General features: G+C 44.6%; 1 protein-coding gene across 5 annotated transcripts in view; it reads left to right on the top strand.

The window, feature by feature from the left end:
• The window catches only part of LOC139555362 (E3 ubiquitin-protein ligase TRIM62-like), a 45,342-nt gene extending 21,611 nt beyond the window's left edge, over positions 1-23,731 (top strand). For 4 of the 5 annotated variants that reach the window (XM_071369102.1, XM_071369091.1, XM_071369113.1 and 1 more), the window contains 4 exons: positions 7,669-7,764; positions 14,265-14,590; positions 17,739-17,854; positions 21,264-23,731. In XM_071369102.1, the coding sequence (XP_071225203.1) occupies positions 7,669-7,764; positions 14,265-14,590; positions 17,739-17,854; positions 21,264-21,817 (1,092 nt within the window). In that variant the 3' untranslated portion in view covers positions 21,818-23,731. The remainder of the gene's footprint in view (positions 1-7,668; positions 7,765-14,264; positions 14,591-17,738; positions 17,855-21,263) is intronic. The other variant, XM_071369123.1, reaches the window with a different exon arrangement.
• Positions 23,732-24,301: the final 570 nt, after the last annotated feature.

Raw genomic sequence — 24,301 nt, 5'->3', positions numbered from 1 at the left:
ACCCTTTTGAAAGTTGTGGCTATGTAGAGTTCAAAGGAAAAGAGGAAGCTGTGATGCTTTCTTTCTCCAGTGGTTAGAATGTAGGTCAAGTCATGTGAATGATGAATGTTCCCAGCCTGCTTTACTTGAGTGAGCTGAGACCGAGGAGAGCATGCACATCTATCCTACCTTCTCCAACTAGAAGAAACACATGAGGGTAGTTTAGAACCTTACCAGGGATTCCCACAAGTTTTCCCTTTTCAGAAACTAACTCATAATTCTGAATCGGCTAATGTACATCTTGATGGAAAGAGAACAGTGTTGTTTGAACAGTGGCTTATTGTTTGAACAGGGGAGCAGTTCAGAGATGCAGTGTGAGGACAGCGGAATTTAAAGAGGGCTATTAGTGAGGTCTCCAGGAATCAGTGTTATAGAGCTGTATATTAATGATCACAGAGTGTGACATGGTAGGGCAAGGCAGTGGGGAACCTGTCTTCTTGGCAGAGGGCTGGAGAATAGATCTGGGGTGTTGGCAAACCTTGAGTGGCCTGCTGCTTCAGCAGAGAGCTGCCAGACAGTCCAGCCAGCCGTGTCAATGATATACAGACTCTTTCTCCAACAACGGGCTAAAACTACCTGCATCTTCCTGCCTAAACTGATCAAAACGATCGTTTAAACTATCAATCTAGACTCTATTCAAATGCACTCAAATCAGGGTTATGATACTACAATGGCAGTGTACAAAAATTGAAATTTTTCTGTCATTTAGATTGTGCCAACATTTCCAGAGGTGTGAGACGAGGTGCAGAAATCAATAGTTTTCAGTCTGACACACTTTCTGTCTTCCTGTGTACAAACCCTCTTTCACAGTGGAAGCTTCTATCTTCCTTTCTGGAAGATCTAAGCTGATAACCCATGACTCATAGTTTGTCATCACCCCTGTGACTCAACTGTTCTAGGCATCTATATACAGTGCCTTCAGAAAGTATTCATACCCCTTGGCATATTCCACATTTTGTTGTGTTACAGCCTGAATTCCAAGTTTGGGCTTTGGTTAGGCAAAGCCCGGACTTGAATTCTGTGCAAAGACTTGAAGATTCCCTGTCTAACGTAACAGAGCTTGAGAAACAATATTTCAGGAAGAAAAGGAGAGAATCCCCAAAGCTGTTATAGACATACCCAAGACGACTCAAAGCTGTAATCGCTGCCAAAGGTGCTTCTACAAAGTATTGACTCGGGAGTGAATACTTATGTAAATGAGATATTTCTGCGTTTCATTTTCAATACATTTGCAAACATTTATAAAAACATGTTTTCACTTTGATTATATTTAATCAATTTTGAATTCCGGCTGTAACACAACAAAATGTGGAATAAGTCAAGGGGTGTGAATAATTTCTGAGGCACTGTATGTGTCTGCCTGTGTAACTGGGTCTGAGAGCAGACTCGGTGTAGACTAGGCGGCAGGTTTGTGTTCTTGTTCACACTGATTTACACACCACGGCTCATGCCGTAGACCGCTGTACCGGCTACCAGTTCAGAGCAGTGTGTTTAGCCTTCATGTCTGCTGCCTGACAGAATTATGACCCAGGCTTGAGCAAGTTTTTTGGGCTTTGCTTTAGTGAATGGAATCAGAACAAACCAGCCTTTAGTTTTCTTTAGTATATGGAATCAGAAGTGTATGTTTGTGTGTGTATATGTGTATGTGTGTGTGTATATGTACAGTCATGGCCAAAGGTTTTGAGAATGACACAAATATGAATTTTTACAAAGTCTGCTGCTTCAGTGTCTTTAGATAATATATTTTTGATGGCAGCCCATTCATGCATAATCAACGCTTGGAGTTTGTCAGAATATGTGGGTTTTTGTTTGTCCACCCGCCTCTTGAGTATTAGCCACAAGTTCTCAATGGGATTAAGGTCTGGGGAGTTTCCTGGCCATGGACCCAAAAAATCTATGTTTTGTTCGCTGAGCCACTTAGTTATCACTTTTGCCTTATGGCAAGGTGCACCATCATGCTGGAAAAGGCATTGTTCGTCACCAAACTGTTCCTGGATGGTTGGGAGAAGTTGCTCTCGGAGGATGTGTTGGTACCATTCTTTATTCATGGCTGTGTTCTTAGGCAAAATTGTGAGTGAGCCCACTCCCTTGGCTGAGAAGCAACCCCACACATGAATGGTCTCAGGATGCATTACTGTTGGCATGACACAGGACTGATGGTAGCACTCACCTTCTCTTCTCCGGACAAGCTTGTTTCCGGATGCCCCAAACAATCGGAAAGGGGATTCATCAGAGAAAATGACTTTACCCCAGTCCTCACTAGTCCAATCCCTGTACCTTTTGCAGAATATCAGTCTGTCCCTGATGATTTTCCTGGAGAGAAGTGGCTTCTTTGCTGCCCTTCTTGACACCAGGCCATCCTCAAAGTCTTCGCCTCACTCTGCGTGCAGATGCACTCACACCTGCCTGCTGCCATTCCTGAGCAAGCTCTGTACTGGTGGTGCCCCGATCCCGCAGCTGAATCAACTTTAGGAGACGGTCCTGGCGCTTGCTAGACTTTCTTGGGCGCCCTGAAGCCTTCTTCACAACAATTGAACCGCTCTCCTTGAAGTTCAGATAGCATTTTCCCTTAATAAATAAAATCATCACTTAAAAACTGCATTTTGTGTTAACCCAAGTAATCTTTGTGTAATATTTAAATTTATTTTATCTGAAACATTTAAGTGTCACGTGCAACAAAAAAAAAAGAAATCAGGAAAGGGCAAATACTTTTTCACAGCACACATGTGTATGTATGTATATATGTATGTGTATATATACACTGCTCAAAAAAATAAAGGGAACACTAAAATAACACATCCTAGATCTGAATGAATGAAATATTCTTATTAAATACTTTTTTCTTTACATAGTTGAATGTGCTGACAACAAAATCACACACAAATTATCAATGGAAATCAAATTTATCAACCCATGGAGGTCTGGATTTGGAGTCACACTCAAAATTAAAGTGGAAAACCACACTACAGGCTGATCCAACTTTGATGTAATGTCCTTAAAACAAGTCAAAATGAGGCTCAGTAGTGTGTGTGGCCTCCACGTGCCTGTATGACCTCCCTACAACGCCTGGGCATGCTCCTGATTAGGTGGCGGATGGTCTCCTGAGGGATCTCCTCCCAGACCTGGACTAAAGCATCCGCCAACTCCTGGACAGTCTGTGGTGCAACGTGGCGTTGGTGGATGGAGCGAGACATGATGTCCCAGATGTGCTCAATTGGATTCAGGTCTGGGGAACGGGCGGGCCAGTCCATAGCATCAATGCCTTCCTCTTGCAGGAACTGCTGACACACTCCAGCCACATGAGGTCTAGCATTGTCTTGCATTAGGAGGAACCCAGGGCCAACCGCACCAGCATATGATCTCACAAGGGGTCTGAGGATCTCATCTCGGTACCTAATGGCAGTCAGGCTACCTCTTGCGAGCACATGGAGTCTGTTTGATTGAGTGGAGAACAGGAGGGCTTCTTAAAGAAAAACTAACAGGTCTGTGAGAGCCGGAATTCTTACTGGTTGGTAGGTGATCAAATACTTATGTCATGCAATAAAATGCAAATGAATTACTTAAAAATCATACAATGTGATTTTCTGGATTTTTGTTTTAGATTCCGTCTCTCACAGTTGAAGTGTACCTATGATAAAAATTACAGCCCTCTACATGCTTTGTAAGTAGGAAAACCTGCAAAATCGGCAGTGTGTCAAATACTTGTTCTCCCCACTGTATATATCATACACACACACACACATTTTTGTAAAATGACAATTGCAACAATACTGAATGAACAATGAACACTTTTATTTTAACTTAATATAATACAAAAATACACACACACACACACACACAGCTCTGAAGTGACAATGATACTGAAGAGTCTGCTTAGGAGACAAATACTCTCAACTGTTTGAATAAAAATAGAGTTTAAGTTGCCTGTGATGAATGTTGAAAACAAAAACTGTAATTTCTATATGCAGGAAATCCTATTTTAATAATGGGCATGGTAAGAATTGACGACCAAAGTGCGAGTCATAATTCCCATGACACCTAGCAAAATCTGAAAAGCGGTTCCTTCATTTATTCCATAGGATATTTTTTAGATTCACTTAAAATAAGGTCTGTGTTTCGTGTAGGCTTACACCACCTTGCCAATTTTATAACTGTGTAGATATCCATAGGACAAGGTAACTGATCAATATTGGCTAAATATAAGCGAAGATAAAAACATTTGTAGAGTGGATTTATGAAAATATGTTGACAAACGTTACCTTATCCTAGTGAGATTTACACGGGTATCAAAACGCCGAGGCGGTTTAAGCCTGCACGAAACACAGACCTTATTTGAAGTAGATCAAGACATTCTCTATGGAAGACATGAACGGTAAAATAACGAAGGAACCCCTTTCAAGTTCAGCCGTAAGTTATTACAGGAATTATAACGCGTCAACTATTTCTCTCTAAACCATATACCTTTGACTAATCCGGAAACTATCACCTCGAAAACAAAACGTTTATTCCATTCCGTATTTTATCTAACGGGTGGCATCCATGAGTCTAAATATTCCTGTTATATTGCACAACCTTCAATGTTATGTCATAATTACGTAAAATTCTGGCAAATTAGTTCGCAAAGAGCCAGGCGGCCCAAACTGTTGCATATACCCTGACTCTGCGTGCAATGAACGCAAGAGAAATGACACAATTTCACCTGGTTAATATTGCCTGCTAACCTGGATTTTCTTTTAGCTAAATATGCATGTTTCAAAATATATACTTGTGTATTGATTTTAAGAAAGGCATTGATGTTTATGGTTAAGTACACATTGGAGGATTGACAGTCATTGATTGTTTTTTATAAGATAAGTTTAATGCTAGCTAGCAACTTACCATAGCTTACTGCATTTGCGTAACAGGCAGGCTCCTCGTGGAGTGCAATGTAATCAGGTGTTAAAGCATTGGACTAGTTAACTGCAAGGTTGCAAGATTGGATCCCCCGAGCTGACAAGGTTAAGGCCGTCATTGAAAATAAGAATGTGTTCTTAACTGACTTGCCTAGTTAAATAAAGATTAAATAAAGGTGTTAAAAAATTTTTTTTAAACGGCACCCAAAAATACCGATTTACGATTGTTATGAAAACTTGAAATCGGACCCGATTAATCGGCCATTCCGATTTAATCGGTCGACCTCTAATAAACACCATGCGACCACGCAGCCGTAATACTGCTCACGAAGGAGATGCGTTCTGTCTCCTAGAGATGAATGTACTTTGGAGCGAAAAGTGCAAATCAATCCCAGAACAACATCAAAGGACCTTGTGAAGATGCTGGAGGAAACGGGTAGAAAAGCATCTATATCCACAGTAAAACGTGTCCTATATTGACATAACCTGAAATGCAGCTCAGCAAGGAAGAAGCCACTGCTCCAAAACCGCCATTAAAAAAGGCAGACTACGGTTTGCAACTGCACATGGGGACAAATATTGTAATTTTTGGAGAAATGTCCTCTGGTCTGATGAAACAAAAATAGAACAGTTTGGCCATAATGACCATCATTATGTTTGGAGGAAAAAGGGGGAGGCTTGCAAGCTGAAGAACACCACCCAAACCGTAAAGAACGGGGGTGGCAGCATCATGTTCAGGGGGTGCTTTGCTGCAGGAAGGACTGGTGCACTTCACAAAATAGATCTCATCATGAGGAAGATAAATTATGTAGATATATTGAAGCAACATCTCAAGACATCAGTCAGGAAGTTAAAGCTTGGTTGCAAATGGGTCTTCCAAATGGTCAATGACCCCAAGCATACTTCCAAAGTTGTGGCAAAATGGCTTAAGGACAACAAAGTCAAGGTATTGGTGTGGCCATCACAAAGCCCTGACCTCAATCCCAGAGGAAATTTGTGGGCAGAACTGAAAAAGCGTGTGCGAGCAAGGAGGCCTACAAACCTGACTCAGTTCCACCAGCTCTGTCAGGAGGAATGGGCCAGACTTCCTGTATTAGGAAGGCCTGCAGCTGGCAGGAACGTTTGGGGAAAATATTTTGCCCCTGTGCGTGTTTAGGAAATGTGAGGCAATGATCTCATTTTCTAAGATGTAGCCTGGAGCTGTTAATGTGAGAGAAAAGGGGGAGGGGTGTGTGTGTGAGAAATTAGTTAGGTTTATAATCAGCCAACCAACCGTGACCCTGTTCCCTGCTTCTCGTCATCCTGGGGGAAATATAATATCAGACTTTGGTCCGCCTGCTGAGATGGTCAGGGGGAGGAGTCTAGGGCTGCCTTTTTAGCTTTGTTTTCCTTAGGGTGCTTTTTATTCAGTTTTTATTGTTATTTTTAGTTTTTTTTATCCTCTTTGTTTTGTAGTAAATATTGAAGTTTTAATTTTAATTCGTTTTTTTCCTGTGAAGCACATTGTTGCATTCTGTCTGAAAAGGTGCTGTATAAATACAGCTTGATTTGATTTGACTCCGTAAAGCAGACAGACTGCAGTTTCAAATGGCATGGGACAGTGTTGCCCCTCTCTCGGTTAGTATCTTGAAGCAAGATTATTCTTAATTTTTCGATGCTATAGGCCAATACAAAGATCTGCTTACTATTGCATACAACAACCAGTCAGACAACAGAGTGAGGTCCCTGGCAGTGCAGAAGCCCGTGTAAACGGTGCTCTTCTCTTCGGATTGGTCCATAGCCTGTAAGAGGAGAGTGCCTTCTGACCTATTGCAGGCTGGAGCTGGCCCTGAGAGAAATAGAACCCGCTGATCCTACTGCAGTCTTCCTGTCGTTAAAATGTAAAGCCACATTCCGTCTCAGCACTGGGAGATTGTTTTACTTAGTCCATGTCCTTGAAAAGGCTCATTCAAAGCTGTATAGAAAGAAACTACCCACATGTGTCTGTACCACATCTATTTTGTAGCCAATATTATAACCAATGAAATGGGCTTCTTCCGTCAGCACATCGTAAACCAAAGTACATTGAACGACTGCCTGGCCTGTTTCTGTGCCAAAGAGCGGAGAACTGAATTTGAAGACTGTTGGCTTGAATATTTGATAGTCAACAGGAAGAAATGTTCCATTGCTGCATTGATATTCCTCTCAGTACTTTCCACAGCAGCAGCTAAATGACCCCTTCTGTCCTTCTTTACTGACATTCCCATGTAGACTTCTGTTATCCCTCTGGACTATTGGAACTGGAGGAGAGCTTAGCAATGATCTTCACTGACAGCATGACATTGAACACATTCTCAAGCCCTACACCTGAAGTCCCCCTGCTCCACTTCTGACACTTAGCAATTCCAGTCATATGAGCCTGTGCCTCTAAGTGGATTATGTTGCTTTTAGAATTCAAGTCACTGTGTGTGCAGCGGATTGGGCTCGGGGGACCTCTGTCTAGACTGGGCTCGGGGGACCTCTGTCTAGACTGGGCTCGGGGGACCTCTGTCTAGACTGGGCCCAGGGGACAGCAGCACAGAGACCCACTTTCTCTCTGATGGAACCCTCTCTGGAAACCTCTGTTCCTCAGACCCAGTACCCAGTTCATTTTGGCTCTCTTTTGCGCTCGCTCTCTTTCGTTCTAGCTCGCTCTCTTTCGTTCTCGCTCGCTCTCTTTCGCGCTTGCTAATATATTGTCTGATATGTTCTGTTGCAGAGGGAGATGAAGGAGCAACTGGCCACTCTGCAGGACAGTGAGAAGGGACACACAGAGGCCCTGCAGCTACTGCAGAGACAACTCACTGAGACCAAGGTAACACACCAAGCACTACTCACTGAGACCAAGGTAACACACCAAGCACAAACATTCACTTAGACCAAGCAAGGTAACTTAGAGCCTTTTTACCCATTAGAGACCAAGTTAATGGTCGAGTGGTTTCTGTCTGTCTCTCATCCTATCTCTATCTCACCCTCCACCTAAGTCTGTACTGAACTGATTGGTTTATTGAGCATCTCTTTAATCTATACACCCTGTTTTAATCAGCGGAACAAGAGCAGCAGCCAATCAATACAACAGATATTCCTCAGTCACCTTTTCTGTCTCATCTCTTCCCCCTTTGATGACTTTGAGATTCACAAAGGCAAAGCTGTCTGACAGAGAGAGTGTGGGCCGTCAGCGGTATTTGTCATTTGGAAGGGTGTCGTTCTTTCTGCTGGTTACATGCTGGCTGTTCCCTGGCACGCCAGCACAGCCCGCGCCCTCCCGTCTTCCTGTCCTGTCCGCAGGACTTTACTGTACCCTGGCTCTGGCCCAGCGAGGCAGACCTGCCTGCTTCCACTGCCATCCTGCCGTCACCTTCAGCTGACTGCCAGTTGGAGCTCTTCTAGCCCCTCCATTATAAATCAGCCCATCTCATTAGGTTTGCATCCATTTGTCTGAAGAGATGTGCGTTGCCTGGAAGAGGGCCATAGAGGAACTAAATCGATCTCTCTGCCTCTCCAATACATTTAGGTTGCTGACAATGAAATGCTCTGTTCTCCTGCTCTTCCTGCTTGACCACACACAGAAACCAAAGAAGAATGGATTTGTAGGATCTGATCAAAGCACCCACAAATGATGTTATGTAATCCTGAAATGGGAGACTGCCCACCTCAAACACCCATAATCCTCTCTATCCCCCCGGCAACATGAAGGTGTTGAAACTGAATCTTTGATTAGGGTGGTGTGAGGCTGCCATTACCCTTGTTTTGGTATGACTTAAATGTCCCCTAACACTGCTGTTTGTCACTTAATTGGTTTATATTGGTTCTGGTGCTCTAGTTTAGTTCCAGTCCTGGGCCCATGTGTTCAGGGGCATCCCCTTCCCTGTCTGAAGAGCAGACGTTGTGTCTGATTCTCTGGCCATGGGGGTTTGTCTGATTTAACGTGCTGCTTCTCTGAGACCCAGCCTCCTCTTCCTGTAGGTTTAATATGGGCTTTAAATATCCACCCTGCCATAGCCATAACACCCTGCTGGAGAAGACTGGCACATGGTTACTGCATTGCTGCCGGCCTCATCAGTCCTGTCCTCCTCTCACTGTCACACTCACATCCCACTCCTGCCCTGCTCTGTATTGGAGATAAATGATCTTAATAGGCTTAAAGTTCCCAGCAGCACAGAGAGAATATCTGCCTGCTTCTAGGTTCCTACAGGAACAGGCATGCTGCTGGAGGGAAATTCATTTATGGCAGGCAGTAGCAATAAAACCCAGATTCTGATGCTGCTACCCCTGCTCCCTGGTGTTCCCCTGTGATGGAGAGGAGTAGAGACTACTAGAACAGAGCGAATGTTTCCTTTGTACAGACACACAGAAGCCCTGCGTGAGAAGCTGCTCCCTCTCCAGTTGTTACTGGACTGAGCCTCTTGGATCTCCTCTCTTTGTTCTTTGTCTCTGCTGCTACTGTTGCTGTTAGCATTGGAGATGATTAATTTCCTCTTCAAGTCCAGCGCCCTCCTTGATTTCCCCATGACTACAAATCAATTCACCCCACTCTCTCCTCAGCTTCTGCTCCTTTTCCCCTCATCAACAGCACGGCTCTTCCCATAATAGCATCCTTTTCACTGACTATCCACTGGCCTTGTAAATGTTGCCTTCAACACACAGCTTGTCTGTCCCCAGCCGACCCCACAGCATCAGCCTTTTAAACATGCTTTCGATCTCACAAGCAGTACCACTATTAAAACAGCACAATGTGACTAACTGTGCTCTAGGGCCTCTTCCACTGTCCCAACCTTCCAGTGAGGCTGAGCTTTGCCCTATTCTACTCCTAATGCTCTCTATATAGGCCGTTCTTATGATAGCACATTTTGTATTGATTTAATGTTAGATGATCTGTAACAGCAGATGGGGATTGTCCCTAGAAGCCCTGCATTTGACTTAGACAGATTTTTTTCAGTCAATGAATTTACATAATATTTAGGTGCTAAAAAGGTTTTTATAAACCGAGTGGTTCGAGCCCTGAATGCTGATTGGCTGAAGGCTGTGGTATATCAGACTGTATACCACAGGTATGACCAAAAAATGTTTTTGCTGTTCTAATTACCATGGTTACCAGTTTATAATAACAATAAGGCACCTCAGGAGTTTCTAGTATATGACCAATATACAACGGCTAAGGGCTGTATCCAGACACTTTGCGTTGCGTCGTACATAAGAACAGTCCACAGCTGTGGTATATTAGCCATATACCACACCCCTTCTTGTGCCTTATTGTTTAAGTAAGCCATGGGGTTACTGACTCTTGTCAAGTGGCAGGCAGTAGCTTAAGAGTGCAGAGGCAGAGTGACAGAGGCACTTGATTAGACATAAGTTTTCTATTTAAGCAATAAGGCCCGAGGGGGTGTGGTATCTGGCCAACATACCACAGCTAAGGGCTGTTCTTAAGCATGACGCAATGCGGAGTGCCTGGATACAGCCCTTAGCTGTGGTATATTGGCCATATACCACCAACCCCCGAGGTGCCTTATTGATATTATAAACTGGTTACCAATGTAATTAGAGCAGTAAAAAATAAATGTTTTGTCAGACCCGTGGTATACAAATATACCACGGCTTTCAGCCAATCACCATTCAGGGCTCAAACCCCCCAGTTCTTAAGATGGAGCCGAAGATGATGGCTGACGTTTTACATGCTCGTAACCAATTGTGCAATTTTCTATTTTATTTTAATTTATTTTAAACATAATGTTGCTGCTACTGTCTCATATGACTGAAAATAACTTCTGGACATCAGATCTGGGATTACTCACCACGGACTGGAAGAAGCTTTTTCCTTTAACGAGTCTGACGAGAAAGATATACTGCTCTCCCAGGAACAGGCCCATATCCCCGTCATTTGCGTGAAGAAAAGACGGAGGAAAAGGGGACGCAGATCAGGCTGCCTTTTGAGAATCTGTAGGAGCCTCCCGGGTGGCGCAGTGGTCTAGAGCACTGCATCGCAGTGCTAACTGCGCCACCAGAGTCTCTGGGTTCGCGCCTAGGCTCTGTCGCAGCCGGCCGCGACCGGGAGGTCCGTGGGGCGACGCACAATTGGCATAGCGTCGTCCGGGTTAGGGAGGGTTTGGCCGGTAGGGATATCCTTGTCTCATCGCGCTCCAGCGACTCCTGTGGCGGGCCGGGCGCAGTGCGCGCTAACCAAGGGGGCCAGGTACACGGTGTTTCCTCCGACACATTGGTGCGGCTGGCTTCCGGGTTGGAGGCGCGCTGTGTTAAGAAGCAGTGCGGCTTGGTTGGGTTGTGCTTCGGAGGACGCATGGCTTTCGACCTTCGTCTCTCCCGAGCCCGTACGGGAGTTGTAGCGATGAGACAAGATAGTAATTACTAGCGATTGGATACCACGAAAATTGGGGAGAAAATGGGATAAAATTTACAAAAAAAAAGAGAATCTGTAGGAGAGCCAGTAAAGTCCCACTGCCATCAATTCTACTTGCTAACATGAAATCATTGGAAAATAAAATTGATTACTTATGAATTATCCTACCGACGGGACATTAAGAATTGTAATATCTTATGTTTCACCGAGTCGTGGCTGAACTACGACACGGATAATTTAGAGCTGGAGGGATTTTCAATGCAACGTCAGAGCAGAGAAGCTACGTCTGGTAAGACGAGGGGTGGGGGTGTGTCTTTTTGTCTAACAGCTGGTGCGTGATGTCTAATATTAAAGAAGTCTCGAGGTATTGCTCGCCTGAGGTATTGCTCGCCTGAGTACCTTATAAGTTGTAGACCACACTATTTACCAGGAGAGTTGTCATCTATATTATTCGTAGCCGTCTATTTACCACCACAGAACGAAGCTGGCACTAAGACCGCACTCAACCAACTCTATAAGGCCAAAAGCAAACAAGAAAATGCTTACCCAGAGGCGGCGCTCCTAGTGGCCGGGGACTTTAATGCAGGCAAACTTAAATCACTTCTACCAAATTTTTACCAAGAAAACTCTAGACCGCCTTTACTCCACACACAGATGCATACAAAACTCTCTCCTGCTCTCCATTTGGGAAATCTGACCATAATTCTATCCTCCTGATTCCTGCTCACAAGCAAAAACTAAAGCAGGAAGTACCAGTGACTCGCTCAATACGGAAGTGGTCAGATGACGCGGATGCTACACTACAGGACTGTTTTGCTAGCACAGACTGGAATATGTTCCGGGATTCATCCAATGGCATTGAGGAGTATACCACATCAGTCACTGGCTTCATCAATAAGTGCATCGACAACGTCGTCCCCACAGTTGATCGTCCGTACATATCCCAACCATTAGCCATGGATTACAGGTGACATCCGCATCGAGCTAAAGGCTAGAGCTGCCGCTTTCAAGGAGCGGAACACTGATCCGGACACCTATAAGAAATCCCGCTATACCCTCAGATGAATAATCAAACAAGCGAAGCGTCAATACAGGATTAAGATTGAATCCTACTACACTGGCTCTGACGCTCGTCGGCTGTGGCAGGGCTTGAAAACTATTACGGACTACAAAGGGAAACCCAGACGCAAGCTGCCCAGTGACGTGCGCCTACCAGACAAGCTAAATGCCTTTTATGCTCGCTTCAAGGCAAGCAGCACTGAAGAATGCACGAGAGCACCAGCTGTTCTGGATGACTGTGTGATAACAAACTCAGTAGCCGAGTAAGACCTTTTAAACAGGTCAACATTCACAAAGCTGTGGGGCCAGATGTATTACCAGAACGTGTAGTCAAAGCATGTGTGGACCAACTGGTAAGTGTCTTCACTGACATTTTCAACCTCTCCCTGACTGAGTCTGTAATACCTACATGTTTCAAGCAGAACACCATAGTCCCTGTGCCCAAGGAAGCGAAGGTAACCTGCCTAAATGATTACCGCCCCGTAGCACTCACATTGGTAGCCATGAAATGCTTTGAAAGGCTGGTCAAGGCTCACATCAACAGCATCCTCCCGGATACCCTAGACCCACTCCAATTCGCATACCGCCCCAACAGATCCACAGATGACGGTGGTCAGGTGGTAAGGGTAGGCAACAACACGTCTGCCACATTGATCCTAAACACTGGGGCCCCTCAGGGGTATGTACTTAGTCCCCTCTTGTACTCGCTGTTCACCCACGCCTGCGTGGACAAATACGACTCCAACACCATTATGTTTGCTGACGACACAACAGTGGTAGGCATGATCACCGACAACGATTTGACAGCCTATAGGGAGGAGGTCAGAGAACTGGCAGTGTGGTGCCAGGAAAACAACCTCTCCCTCAATGTGAGCAAGACAAAGGAGTTGATCATGGACTACAGGGAAAGGCGGGCCGAACAGGCCCCCGTTAACATCAACGGGGCTGTAGTTGAGCGGGTCGAGAGTTTCAAGTTTCTTGGTGTCCACATCACCAAAAATCTATCATGGTCCAAACACACCAAGGCACTCATGAAGAGGGCACGACAAAACCTTTTCCCTCTCAGGAGACTGAAAAGATTTGGCATGGGTCCCCAGATCCTCAAAAGGTTCTACAGCTGCATCATCGAGAGCATCCTGACCGGTTGCATCACCGCGTGGTATGGCAACTGCTCGGCATCTGACCGTAAGGTGCGACAGCGGGTAGTGCGAACGGCCCAGTACGTCACTGGGGCCAAGCTTCCTGCCATTCAGGACCTATATAATAGGCGGTGTCAGAGGAAAGAACATAAAATTGCCAGACTCCAGTCACACAAGTCATAGACAGTTTTTTTCCCTGCTACTGCATGGCAAGTGGTACCGGAGCGTCAAGTCTATGACCAAAAGGCTCCTTTTAAAAGCTTCTACCCCCCCCAAGCCATAAGACTGCTGAACAATTAACCGAATGGCCACCGGACTATTACATTGACTCCCCATTTGTTTTGTACACTCCTACTACTCGCTGTTTGTTTATTATCTATGCATAGTCACTTCACCCCTACCTACATGTACAAATTACCTATAACCTGTATCCCCGCACACTGACTCGGTACCGGTACCCCCTGTATATAGCCTTGTTATTGTGTTTTATTATTTTTACTTTAGTTTATTTGGTAAATATTTTCTTAACCAACACTTCAAGAAGAGTTAAGGGCTTGTAAGTAAGCATTTCAAGGTAAGGTCTACACTTGTATTTGGCGCATGTGACAAATGGTTAGATTCGATTTTTGATTTGATAATGATGTTTAATGGTTGTAGCATAACCTGTACTTTCATTGTAAATAAATAACCTCTCATCCCTCTCTCCTCTTTCTCATCTCTCTCTTGTCCCCGTCTCCTCTCGCCCTCTCTCTCTCGTTCCAGTCGTCGGCCAAGGGCCTTCGTGCGACCATCGGCGAGGTGTTTGAGCATCTGCAGCGGTTTCTGCGCGAGCGCCAGAAAGCCATGTTGGAGGAGCTGGAGACTGATACGGCGCGCACGCTCTCCGACATCGAGCACAAGATCCAGCGCTTCAGCCAGCAGCTGCGTGACGTCAAGGAGGGCATCGGCATCCTGCAGGAGCGCCTCAACGAGCCGGGCCGCCATGACTTCCTGGAGGGCGTTGCCCTCACCTCCGAGAGGTGCTCTGCTTACTGTCTGACTGACCATGGATCAGCTGTTCTTCCAAACAGCCACAGTCCTAAACTTTTGTAAGATAGTACGCTGTCTGAGGTTATGCTATACTACCCTCCTAACATAACACCATCCCCTGAATGTAATCCATTCTGCTCATCGTCAGGATAGTGATATTGATATCTTGGAGTGAAAGTGCAGAGTTAGGCAATGAGGCTTATCCCAGGTCTCTGATAGATAGCTTAACAGGCCAGATATACAGGGCTCATTATTTGAAATCTGTGAAAGAGTGGGCTCGGGGATAGCGTTGAAGTATTTAAGATCTTAGAGTGATTGATAAGGTAGACTGAGGAAGTTGTTGCATCAGTAGGCATTCTAACAACCAGTCCAGAGGGCATTGACAGGAATGAGTGAAGAATGAACTGATATACAGGTTCGCCATCTCACATTTTCCAATACTTCTTTTTAACTTTGTGAGAAACAGGCTTGACAAGGTTGTGGTTTCTCCTCAGGCTAACAGTCACTTAAACGCACTGCAGGTGAATGGTTAGCCTTGCCTCACCGAACACCCTGCTCTTTCTTTTTGTTTCAATGTTCCTCAAGATGATCAGTGTTTAGCTGTGCAGCCCTAGCTTTCCCAGGCAGGGTTGAGAAGGGCTTCAAAGTGGTAAATAGGAAGGTAACGATTCAGATACACATGTTTAAGATACAAGTGCCATCGGTCTACGGACCCCAAACCAATCCAATCCAAAAGTAGTATGCGTCGGTCAGAAAATCTACAGTTGAAGTTGGAAGTTTACATACACTTAGGTTGGAGTCATTAAAACTCGTTTTTCAACCACTCCACAAATTTCTTGTTAACAATCTATAGTTTTGGCAAGTTGGTTAGGACATCTACTTTGTGCATGACACAAGTAATTTTTCCAACAATTGTTTACAGACAGATTATTTCACTAATAATTCACTGTATCACAATTCCAGTGGGTCAGATGTTTACATACACTAAGTTGACTGTGCCTCTTAAACAGCTTGGAAAATTCCAGAAAATGATGTCATGGCTTTAGAAGCTTCTGATAGGCTAATTGACATAATTTGAGTCAATTGGAGTTGTACCTGTGGATGTATTTCAAGGCCTACCTTCAAACTCCGTGCATCTTTGCTTCACATTACGGGAAAATCAATAGAAATCTGCCAAGACCTCAGAAAAACAATTGTAGACCTCCACAAGTCTGGTTCAACATCATCTGTACAAACAATAGTACGCAAGTATAAACACCATGGGACCACGCAGCCGTCATACCGCTCAGGAAGGAGACGCGTTCTGTCTCCTAGAGATTAATCCCAGAACAACAGCAAAGGACCTTGTGAAGATGCTGGAGGAAACGGGTACAAAAGTATCTATATCCACAGTAAAACGAGTCCTATATCGACATAACCTGAAAGGCCATTCAGCAAGGAAGAAGCCACTGCTCCAAAACTGCCATAAAGCCAGACTACAGTTTGCAACTGCACATGGGGACAAAGATCGTACTTTTTGGAGAAATGTCCTCTGGTCTGATGAAACAAAAATAGAACTGTTAGGCCATAATGACCATCATTATGTTTGGAGGAAAAGGAGGGATGCTTGCAAGCCAAAGAACACCATCCCAACCGTGAAGCACGAGGGTGGCAGCATCATGTTGAGGGGGTGCTTTGCTGCAGGAGGGACTGGTGCACTTCACAAAATAGATGGCATCATGAGGGAGAAATTATGTGGATATATTGAAGCAACAGCTCAATACATCAGTCAGGAAGTTAAAGCTTGGTCGCAAATGGGTCTTCCAAATGAACAATGACCCCAAGCATACTTCCAAAGTTGTGGCAAAATGGCTTAAGGACAACAAAGTCAAGGTATTGGTGTGGCCATCACAAAGCCCTGACCTCAATCCCAGAGACAATTTGTGGGCAGAACTGAAAAGTGTGTGCGAGCAAGGAGGCCTACAAACCTGACTCAGTTCCACCAGCTCTGCCAGGAGGAATGGGCCACAATTCACCCAACTTATTGTGGGAAGCTTGCGGAAGGCTACCCGACGCATTTGACCCATGTTAAACAATTTAAAGGCAGTGCTACCAAATACTAATTGAGTGTATGTAAACTTCTGACCCACTGGGAATGTGATGAAATAAATAAAAGCTGAAATAAATCATTGTCTCTACTATTATTCTGACATTTCACATTCTTAAAATAAAGTGGTGATCCTAACTGACCTAAAACGGAATTTTTACTAGGATTAAATGTCAGGAATTGTGAATAAACTCAGTTTAAATGTATTTGGCAAAGATGTATGTAAACTTCAGACTTCAACTGTATATAGTACACAGTACATACATACATACATACAGTGGGGAGAACAAGTATTTGATACACTGCCAATTTTTGCAGGTTTTCCTACTTACAAAGCATGTAGAGGTCTGTAATTTTTAATAAATAAAATAAATAATAAAATAAAATGCATATGAATTACTTAAAAATCATACAATGTGATTTTCTGGATTTTTGTTTTAGATTCCGTCTCTCACAGTTGAAGTGTACCTATGATACAAAGCATGTAGAGGTCTGTAATTTTTAAGTAGGAAAACCTGCAAAATCGGCAGTGTATCAAATACTTGTTCTCCCCACTGTACATACACACACGTCAGCTCCGACAGATCCAGCTCAGGGAAGACCAGCTCACGAGCTCCATCAGCAGCAAATTTTAATTTAGAATGGAAAATTGTGTTTATGCAACACATGTTAGTGCATTGAATCACATTGAACTGAATCGCATTGATTCGTAATCAAACTGAAACCTTTTGTTCCTGTATCGGAGCCCAGGCATCTAGATGCATCTTTCCCTTTCAAGAAGATTCGATATGTATGTGGGAGTGATGAAAATGACTAATGTGGGGGTTGACACAGTAATAGCATTACAGCTGAACCCCCCCCTCACCCATGTCAATCTACACTGCTGTAGAACATTAAGCCTTGGGGCATCCAGAGTCTGACGGATGCTTTTATCAACAACATACAGAGAAAATGGTGCAGTTACTAGAGACGTCTCACAGAGGGCGCAAAGACGGTCACTCGAGACATCTCACAGAGGGCGCAAAGACGGTCACTCGAGACATCTCACAGAGGGCGCAAAGAGATGTGAATGTAAGAGTAGATTATTGACAATGACATTGATCGTCCTTCTTCCCCCACAGGATAAAAGGAAAGATACATGAGACCAATTTAACATATGAAGATTTCCCGACCTCCAAGTACATGGGGCCCCTGCAGTACACAATATGGAAGTCTCTATTTCAGGATATTTCACCAGGTATGCACCACCTATGGTTACTGTTAACCCTCACCCAATTAAACTGTGTAACAGCATGGGCTTCAACAGGAGCCGCTTATGAATTGTTAGATACTCCCAAATACCTCAACACGTCAATCAGTAATGATACAAATCGTTGTCTTCCACCATGGAAGGGTAGCATAGATTGAGGTTTAAATTGGGCTTTAAATTGATGCCTTGTACGGAACAAGGAAATAATAGTAACCTTGGAACAGACTCACACAGTGGGAGCTAATCCTGCATTAAAATAGATGGAATGTTTGAGCTTTAGGAACTGCGTGATGAGAAAATGGTGGCTGGAGGGTTGAGATGCCCTTCTCTGTTAGGAGAGCTGATGTTGAGCTATTCTCTCTCCCCCTCTCCTCATATTCTCCCTAAGCCCCCAGCCATCACTCACTCTTAGAGAAGGTTATTTAAAATAATGCACCAAGGAATATTTCACTCCTTCAATAGATTCACCCATTTTGGCCTGTAGCTGGTGAGAAGGCAGGGTGGTTTCTTGGCCTCCCTTGACTGCGTGCCAAATGGAACAATTGGTTCCAATCCATCACCACTGGCTGCCACGGTGACAGCACAACGCCTTTCGATCCCATCAGATGATAGTTTAGGGGAATAATAAGTCTATCTCTTCTATCAAACCCGTGCCTTTTTTAAATCTATGTTCCCAATTAGAAAAATAGCATGTGAGTGTGTGAGAGAGCGGGTATGAATGCATTTGTTTGTATGTGTGCAAGAGAGTGGCATTGTAATGGATTGATTTAAACACACTGCCTGGCAATGTCATTGTGTGGTAAATACATTGTCCTGCCTGCTGGCTACTGGCCTGGCCTCCTGTTTATACTGTAAGATATAACTACCGAGGAACAAGGGGGCGATTTGGCAAGTTCCCCTCTGTCTGTTTTATTCTAAACCACCTCTAATAATGGGAGTGAGTGAGGAGAACAAGCTGCCATTGTTCCTCTAGTTCAGTTTTCCATAATGACTGAACAAAAAAACTCAAGGTAGTGGAGCAGGCAGGGGTGGAGTGCTATAGCCAAACTCCCTCGTTAACCCACAGAACTACATGTAGCTGGCAGCCTCCAGCCATGCCAACACAGAGTTGTAGACTCATACTATATAAGGTCTATCTATAATGACTGCTTCCCACCTCCCACCACAGCTCTATTTCCATACCTTTGCATGACACAACATCGATGAGTACAACATCAAACAGTGGAGGCCAAGGTACTTTGAATGTAGGGTAACATGGGGTAAGATGCCCCCCCCCCCCCCCCCATTCTTAAGATCAATGTCTAACTGTTGACAAGCAGCACAAAGAAAGGCTGAGTCGGCTACAGTCCTGGAGGACAAGTCAAAAAACTAAGAAGAAAGCAAAGGTAACAAACTATAAAGGAAAAAGATGGCTACAGTTGATTTATTTTTATCAAATGTGTTTTTTAGGAAAGCGGCATTTTTCCCCATCTACCGAGGTAACATGATTTTGGAACCTGGAACAACCTTTTTCAGTGGCGCCACAGCTTTCTCCAGTGTCACCGGGTTTTCCAGTGTCACCGGGTTTTCCAGTGTCACCGGGTTTTCTAGTGTCACCGGGTTTTCTAGTGTCACCGGGTTTTCTAGTGTCACCGGGTTTTCCAGTGTCACCGGGTTTTCCAGTGTCACCGGGTTTTCTAGTGTCACCGGGTTTTCTAGTGTCACCGGGTTTTCCAGTGTCACCGGGTTTTCCAGTGTCACCGGGTTTTCCAGTGTCACCGGGTTTTCCAGTGTCAGTTTTTTTTTCTCCCTTTGCTTTCTTCTCTTAGTTTTTTGACTTGTCCTCCAGGACTGTAGCCGACTCAGCCTTTCTTTGCCTAGGCCTCGCCTCCTGTATCCTTGGCCTGGGGGACAACTCCAATATGACCTTTGCTGCTGTTTGTTGTAGTAGAACTAGTACTTTAAACAAAAACAAACAAATAAACAACTCATGAGTATTGGTTCAATAAACACTTATTTCTAATCACACTATATGCTACTTTATATTTCCTAAAATGAGTGCTGACGTTCAGAGCAAGGTCACTGGAGACCTGTGGGTGCTGGGTAGACTTTGTTGTGGTGGATGTGGCAGAGGTTGATGTTGTGGGATATGGATGGATAATTCTTTGTGCTGCTTCATGAAACCATAAAACCAGTCTATGCCTGCCAGTCTAACCCTGGCCCTTATTCTAACTTTGACCCCTAACCCTAATCCTGCTAACTGGGGGTTAGCTAGCTATGCTAGCAGACATTGGCTTATGCTAACGAGTTGGTAAGCGTTTATTTCACCTCAGACTTTCGGCTAGTGAGGTTGTTGGTTAGCTAACTGGGCTAGCCAGTGCCTAAATTACAGCTAGAAACAAATGATCAATCATAAAGCATCTCGCCCCCAACATACTAACCTAACATATTACTACTTTACTCAAAAACTATCTATTTTTCTCTCTAAACAAGTGGATGATTTATCTTAAGGTTTCCCTTCATGTATATAAAAGAAGAAGAATCATTGGATCTAAATGACCCAAAAAATGTATGAAACAGAAAATTTGTAGTTGATCGTGACTAGTGGCAGCCAGAGGAATTGTTGAGAGAAATTTGTGACATCTTGTGGTTTTTGTGAGAATTACAGGGGGATTTTCAGTTTTTAGCATTGTCAGTGTTTGAACCAACAGTCCCAAACATGGCTGATACAAATATTTTTTCATGATTTCTTTATTTCCTGAAATATGATAACAGTAGATGCAGGGTGTATTACAAGAGTGGATTATTAGGCTACCCATGAGTCATCCCAACACCATTGACAGTTCCTTATTCTGTTCCTGATATGGTCCTTCAGCGGCATCAGCTCATTTTTGCTAGAGCAGAAACACCAGCTTGAAGCTACAGTCAGTCAACCTACAGTGACCATTGCAGACAGAGACTGTGCCATTGACACAGCTCAGCTCCTCCCTCCAAACGGAATGTCCTTGGTCCTCTCCCATCCATCTGATGTATCACTTTTTAAATATAACGTTTTGGAGATCAATTTGTATGCACTTGACGTCAGGACCCCTCTCCAGTTCAGGGACTGGCTGAAATGGGATGCCAGGATATTTTCACTGCCTCAGCATAGAACTCAGACAGTACAGTGTTGATAGTGAAAATGGAGTGCACCAAATGACACCGCAGTTCTGGAGCTAGTGTCTGTCAGAGAGGGAGCGTCCTCATAACATATTTTATACGTGTTTTTCTCTCTTGGCAAACAGTATTTCAAGAAGATGTCTTTATCTGTATCCTGTAACTGTATTTATCTGGGCTAGCCCTGTCTGCTTGTCTCTGGTATGTCTCCACGTTAACCCTGTATCTCCATACATATTGTGTCCCTTCTCTCTCTCCGTAGTGCCAGCAGCTTTGACCTTAGACCCCGTCACAGCCCACCAGAGACTCATCCTATCAGATGACTGCACCATCGTAGCCTATGGTAACCTGCACCCCCAGCCGCTGCAGGACTCACCGCGACGCTTCGACGTGGAGGTGTCTGTGCTGGGGGCCGAGGGCTTCGGCTCCGGGGTGCACTACTGGGAGGTGATGGTGTCTGAGAAGACCCAGTGGATGATCGGCGTGGCCAACGAGACGGTCAGCCGCAAGGGCAGCATCCAGATCCAGCCCAGCCGCGGCTTCTACTGCATTGTCATGCACGACGGCAACCAGTACAGCGCCTGCACCGAGCCCTGGACCCGCCTCAACGTCAAGAGCAAGCTGGAGAAGGTGGGCGTGTACCTGGACTACCCCAAGGGCCTGCTGGTGTTCTACAATGCTGACGACATGTCCTGGCTGTACACCTACAGGGAGAAGACGTTCCCGGCCAAGCTCTGCCCCTACTTCAGCCCCGGGCAGAGCCACGCCAACGGCAAGAATGTCCAGCCGCTGAGAATCAACACCGTGCGTCTATAAGAGCTACACACAGTGTCACTAGACAGATCACTCACCTCAACCCTAACCTGACAATAGGATGATGATGATGATATAACTAAGATCCTAAAGACAACTAGTTTTAAAATGAAGGAATATGAGAAAAAGAACAGGGTGTATGACTATGGAATGTTTATTTCTTTCTGTCTGGTTTGCGGGGGACAGGAAGTTTTCATGTCCTGCTCTTTTTGCCTGTCGGTGTGGGTCCTCACTATTCTCACCTGGGAAAGACTATTGGAACGCTGCTCCAGCAGCATCGCTCCAACTGGAGCCCTGGTTAGCTTCTTCACTGGTGTAAGGAGAGACTCTGTCTGCATAGATGTCATCCCACAATGGTTTAGTGGGTGGATCTCTGTGTGCTGTTGCTGTCTGAGGACCACCTTGCACAAGCCCAAGGGCTCTGCTCTCCTTACAAGTATCCAGACTGACAGATGGCTGCTCTCTCTCTCAGCAGCCAGACATTTGACTCTGGTCTCCTTTCTTCCTCTGTGCAGTTGGCTTAACCGTGTTTGTGGAATGTGTCTGACACCCCTATGGTCCTTTTTCTTTGGCATAGTTAGCAGTTGTGAGTGGTGGCAGTGAGTGCTGGTCCATGTCCCTCCATGTACCTGTACCCTTTACTGATGAAAATGATGTCGCAGCTCTTGATTATTTTCCCTCAGGTCACACGTGCACTTTTCCATCGTTGACAATGTCAGTCAGTCCAAGACGTGCTGGAACGGCAGAATCATGGTCCGTGTGGTCTAGTGATCGTCACTGTAGTAGTATCCTCACCGCTCCTTCCTTTCCCCACGAGTCATGCTTTGTTGGTTTATTCACCTCCAGCATGCAAGCGCTCTACTCTAGCTGTCCTGTACCTGTGGTTATTTATTCACTTAGTGTTAACACTCGTACATTCCTGATTCCATCTCCCTGCCTCCTCCCTCCCATGACATCTCTTTATCGCATTGTAGTTGTCAAAGGGCAATCTCAATAAATTAATCTTGACTACTGCTGATTTACACTTGGCCTATGGGGCAGAGAACACTTACGACTCGAGCAGCATGACGCTGCAATTAATGAGCTCTAGAATGTTTTTAATCAGTCATTCTGTCTCTTTCATTTTTTTCTTCAAATATGTTGAAACTAGTAAATGCTGTGGATACAATGTTTTTAATATATTTATAGATTGTCTAAATAGTTGAAAGACTTTAAGGATATACAAATGGCCAAGGAGAACAATATTACAGTACATTATTATACTGCCCTGGCCTATCATTCTTTTAACATCCATTTAGTTCCATATGGCTGTTGCAGCGTAAACAGAATACACTGATATGTTTTGAGGCTCAGTTCATGTTGGCTCCTGCCCCATATGCCTCAAGTGCTCTTGTGATCCCCTGGTTTAAGGCCAGTCCTCTAGATTGTTAAGGGACAAGAGCTTGTTATTATACAAAGTCCAGCACGGAGAGAGCCAGGGGGGTGAGTGTGTGTGTGTTTATGTCTGTATGTTAGTGTGTGTGCATGTTCTGGCCTCCTCGTCTGTGAGGTGAAGTGATAAAATATCACATCTGTACCCCCTATGTCCCTGCCTCGTGTGTTTGTTCACTTTGAAGAACTGGGGCAGTTCCCTACATTGTTGGTACAGTATGCGCAGTATGATGCAGAACCATGTGGAGTGTATTTGAAGCAAGACTGCTGTCCTGTGATATGGACACCAAACAGGAGATGATTATTGTGGGGTGGTGGTGGGGGTCATAATAATGACCATTATATGAACACTTTTTAATGAGGATTGTGTCTTTTGGATGATGGCCGCTGTGCACCCATCGTTGTGCAAACATACTCTGGTGTGCTTCTGCTGCTAGAGGTCCATGACAAATGTTTTCATGTACAATTAAAGACAGGTAAAACCAACGTCTCATTGACTTTGTCCTTTAGAAACACACTGACACACATACTGGTACATTAACATGAAGCTCTAATACATTTGTTGAGTCCTTTGACAATATGCAAGTGAAATGCTTACACAGAATGTCTAACAGAACTCCACTTGAGAGCAGCTATAAGATATCAGTATGAGAGAAATTGCCTGTGCAAGCAAATGCTTGTTGGCATACATTCTGTGTCAAGGTGCATATTTCAGCTGAGATGTGCCAACTCCCAGCCCTGTGAATGCCTCCCCGACACGGCAAGCCAGAGACTATGTACTCCCTTTGTTCTCTGTTCCTCTCGTTCACATGCTGAGGCATTTCTCAACTAGATGAATAGAAATCTGCGAGTAACCCCGTGATGGATCACACTGTCTAATCTGAACACAATACAACCTCACCGCACGGAAGAGCCTTACTGTGTTGTCTGCCCGGGAATTATCCCTCACGCACTGTCTCCCTGTCTGCTGTCTGTCCCCTGTAGCTGGGGAGAATGCCTGGAGATCTCAGAATGCCTTCTAAAAAAAGGGAGATTTGATTTATAATTTTTATAAAA

The sequence above is a fragment of the Salvelinus alpinus genome, chromosome 2 (assembly GCF_045679555.1).
Source record: "Salvelinus alpinus chromosome 2, SLU_Salpinus.1, whole genome shotgun sequence".
Lineage (NCBI taxonomy): Eukaryota > Metazoa > Chordata > Actinopteri > Salmoniformes > Salmonidae > Salvelinus > Salvelinus alpinus.
The sequence above is the reverse complement of the archived record's forward strand: the minus strand, read 5'-3'. Positions and strand labels throughout refer to the sequence as shown.